Source organism: Galeopterus variegatus, unplaced genomic scaffold (assembly GCF_000696425.1).
Source record: "Galeopterus variegatus unplaced genomic scaffold, G_variegatus-3.0.2 Scaffold7195, whole genome shotgun sequence".
Taxonomy (NCBI): domain Eukaryota; kingdom Metazoa; phylum Chordata; class Mammalia; order Dermoptera; family Cynocephalidae; genus Galeopterus; species Galeopterus variegatus.
The window spans coordinates 93,321-97,068 of record NW_007733306.1 but is presented as its reverse complement, the minus strand read 5'-3'; the positions used below and the strand labels follow the sequence as shown (position 1 = coordinate 97,068).

The 3,748-nt window shown below is 38.4% G+C and overlaps 1 protein-coding gene across 1 annotated transcript in view; it reads left to right on the top strand.

The window, feature by feature from the left end:
• UAP1 (UDP-N-acteylglucosamine pyrophosphorylase 1) overlaps nt 1-3,748 on the top strand; it is a gene marked incomplete at its 5' end in the record, with an annotated part of 25,244 nt that overhangs the window by 15,971 nt on the left and 5,525 nt on the right. The window contains 2 exons of the mRNA XM_008591694.1: nt 906-1,094; nt 2,173-2,223. Coding sequence (XP_008589916.1) covers nt 906-1,094; nt 2,173-2,223 — 240 coding nt within the window. The remainder of the gene's footprint in view (nt 1-905; nt 1,095-2,172; nt 2,224-3,748) is intronic.

The window sequence follows — 3,748 nt, the reverse complement described above, 5'->3', positions numbered from 1 at the left end:
TCAGGAAAATGTTTTCAGGAAACATCTAATAGCAGGGATCTCAGATATGGCATTTTGATCACGCAAGTATAGCCTAGATTCATTATCATTCTCTACTATAAAACCACCACTCCATGAGTATGGTCTGAGTTGCCTAAGAGTACATCTTTCTTTTCATCAACTAGTTTATTATCTGGCTCTCCTGCAAAGTTGTTAAAGTCATTTATTTTAGCTGAGAGACTAAAAATGTTAGGATAAGCTCCATTTTGTGTTTAGGATATATTACTGACCTACGAATAAATGTTTCAGTGAATGTATTTTTAGATTGGTTAGCTCTCTGTAAAGATCTCATCCGATGTTGACATAACATCTCAGACTTTGACCTAAATGAAAATGCAGTACACAAATTAGCTGAGTAAGATTAATCTTCCTATATACATTTCCCATAATCCTTTTTGGCTATGTTTTTATTTCCCGCCAGAACAAGTACTAATGTGACCTTTGTGTATTAAGATTTCTAATCTTATTGATTTAAGATGAATTATTTTTATAATTAAGGGTTGGCATATGTAAAAATTATTTATAATAATTTTTATAATTAAATCATTTTATAATTAAAATGATTTCTCATTTTGCACTGGAGAAGAAAATTCCAAGTTTCTTTGGTTCAGGGATGAGTATTATTTTATTATTAATCATTCATTTGAAATTGGGTTAAGAAAGCCTATTATTCAAGACCAAGGTGGAAAGGTGCACTGGAGAAGAAAATTCCAAGTTTCTTTGGTTCAGGGATGAGTATTATTTTATTAATCATTCATTTGAAATTGGGTTAAGAAAGCCTATTATTCAAGACCAAGGTGGAAAGGAGTCAGAAGCTATGTATGTACTTTTATCTGATAATAAAGAAGTCTTTGTTTTCATTCTAGGAAGTTTGTGGTGTATGAAGTATTACGGGAAGATGAGTTTTCTCCACTAAAGAATGCAGACAGTCAGAATGGGAAGGACAACCCTACTACTGCAAGGCATGCTTTGATGTCCCTTCATCACTGTTGGGTCCTCAATGCTGGGGGCCACTTCATAGATGAAAATGGCTCTCGCCTTCCAGCAATTCCCCGGTAAGTCAGTATCTTTTCTTTTTTGTGTGAATGCTGTCTTGGACTTTTCCTCTTGGACTTTCTCTCTGTGATGTATTCCTAGATATTTTATTTAAAAAGCAAAGTGTTGATGTATGGGCAGTTCCTGATGTGAAACAGGCAACGGCTTTGCCCATTACAAAGAGAATGATAGTTCTACTTCCTCTTAAAGAGGAGTGTCTTTGAAATCTCTTTTGTTTTTGAACACTTCCCCACCATGTCAGTGAAATGACTCCTACTAAATAATGGTCAGAAGATAATTCTTTTCGCATGCCATATGGTTAAAACCCGTCAGTGATACACTATACCACAGGGCAAGTCCCTCAGCCACAGAGAATTGGTCATTGCTTTGCAAGTGCTATCTGTGAGACACACCAAAAGCTCCACCACCCACAGGCTACCAGTGAAATGTAGGCCCACCACAGTTCTCACCATAGCACTTTCAGGTCACTGAGGAAGTGCCAAGAAGGTGCCAGTTGCCTTCACTGATATTCAAACTTTAGAAATGTTTTGGGTTGTCAGAGGTAAATAAAGAAGGTACCTGTAGCTATTCAAACCTGAGATAAAGCACTTTTAAGCGAAATTTTATATTTTATAAAATTATAAATTTTAAATTTATCTTCATTGGCAACTAGAATTTCCCCTTTTAAATCATCTGATGTTTCTGTATTTACATAAAAAGCATTCTGCCATTTAATCTATATTCTTAAGGGATAACATGGCCGGCTACAAGAATGCCTCAGTAAATGTTAGAACATTGGGCATTGGAACTTACTGGGTCATAACTGTTTTTACATGAAGGAGCAGTGGTAGCTTCTGTGTCCCAGTTTAAGGCCACTTTTAGACATTGTCTTGTCAACATGCTTGCTCTGTGGTGTGTCACATTGTCCCCATGCTTCATCTTTGGCCATTGAGTTTGTTTTTTTACCCCTTCAGATCTCCTATGTCAAATTTATGATTTACCATAAATACATACCATTCAGTCACGTACATTTTGCAAGTCCACTTCATTGTTATTATTTGTTTCCATTCCCATTAATGCTTATTTATTCCTACATAGCAGTGCTACAAATGGAAAGCCAGAGACCATCACAGCTGATGTCCATCACAAGTAAATATACCAGCCTGCCTGCAGTGCATGGTGATGGGGCTGTGCTTCCCTCCATACTAACTGGCGTTGTAGTTTAGTGCTCTGCCATTTGGGGGTCTGGAGGGAGGATGGTTGAAGCTTTGGTGGGGGTTCATTGCTTACTTGGTGGCAGGTGTCTGTCCAGATGACACTAACTGAGAATCTAAGTGCATGCTGGAAATAGGGAGCGTGCTTTACTAAAGAATTTGACCATAGGTGTGTGAGCCCACAGTGACAAATTTACAGGTGATAAATAAGATCTAGAGCAGGTTACAAGCCAGGGAAAATAAACTTGGATCCCAACTTACACCTTTTAGCGTAAGCATAAGCTAGATAAGAATAATATTCTGAAGATGTGTCTTATTGATTTGGATATATGCTCTCAGTATAAAGGCTAACTCCTTCTGACCTATTTGATGGCTCTTAATATGGAGAAAACTGTTCTTTTGATTTATTCTCACACTAACAGCTCTCCTTTTTGGTCATTGTGGGTTAGTTTTAGTCAATTATTATCTCGCTTCTTTTTGTCTTAATGCAGGTCATTTGTAGCTAGAAGTAGCATGTATCATCTCTCATCTGGGTACTGACAGAGTTTGAAAAAAGCCATTATCTTTATAGCTAAAGAGACAGCTTTATAGCTAAAGAGATTATCTTTATAGCTAAAGAGATATTCTTGCTACACTTTTAAAATTACTAGGTTTAGTTTGAATTTCAAGTTTTTAAGATAATTTGGAAATGTGCCTAGGGCAGAGGATCTGGATGTAGAAGTTATCTCAGAAATAGAGTAGCACTGGTCAATTTCATCTACGTGCTTTTTCCTGCCTGCGCCACTCATCTTTGCTTTGGAGAGACAAGTCCCTGAGAGTGTCATTGTTTTAGGAATGTGGCCCTGTAGACAAGGAAGTGGACTTGAAGATCTGGTTTGTTTCTTCCAGAAGCCATAGATGACTGTTGTCCCTCATGCCATGAGAACTGGAGTGCAGAGCCCTTTGTCACCTTCTGTCTGATCCATCATTTATAATATGTGGAAGAAATCTGCTTTTATTTTATTTTATTTTATTTTTTTTGTCTTTTGTCTTTTTTCCATGTCCGGCAACGGATCGCAACCCTCAGTGTTGTCCCCGTACCGGACCGGGGACCGGCAACGGGATCGCAAGCCTCGGTGTTGCTCCCGCGCCTCGCTCAGCCAGCGAGCGGGAACCGAGCCATAGATGACTGTTGTCCCTCATGCCATGAGAACTGGAGTGCAGAGCCCTTTGTCACCTTCTGTCTCATCCATCATTTATAATATGTGGAAGAAATCTGCTTTTATAATTTAAGAAATAAAACTTTGACCCTAAATTTCCTTCTTATCAAACCACAGCTTTTAACCTACAAGTGAAAAAGTTAATTAGTTATACAGATGAAAACAATATCCAGCTATCTTAGTTAAGATACAAAAAGTTTTGGGCCGGCCCAGTGGTGCACTGGATAGTGCGCCGCTTGGGAAGCGCGGCGGCGCTCCCGT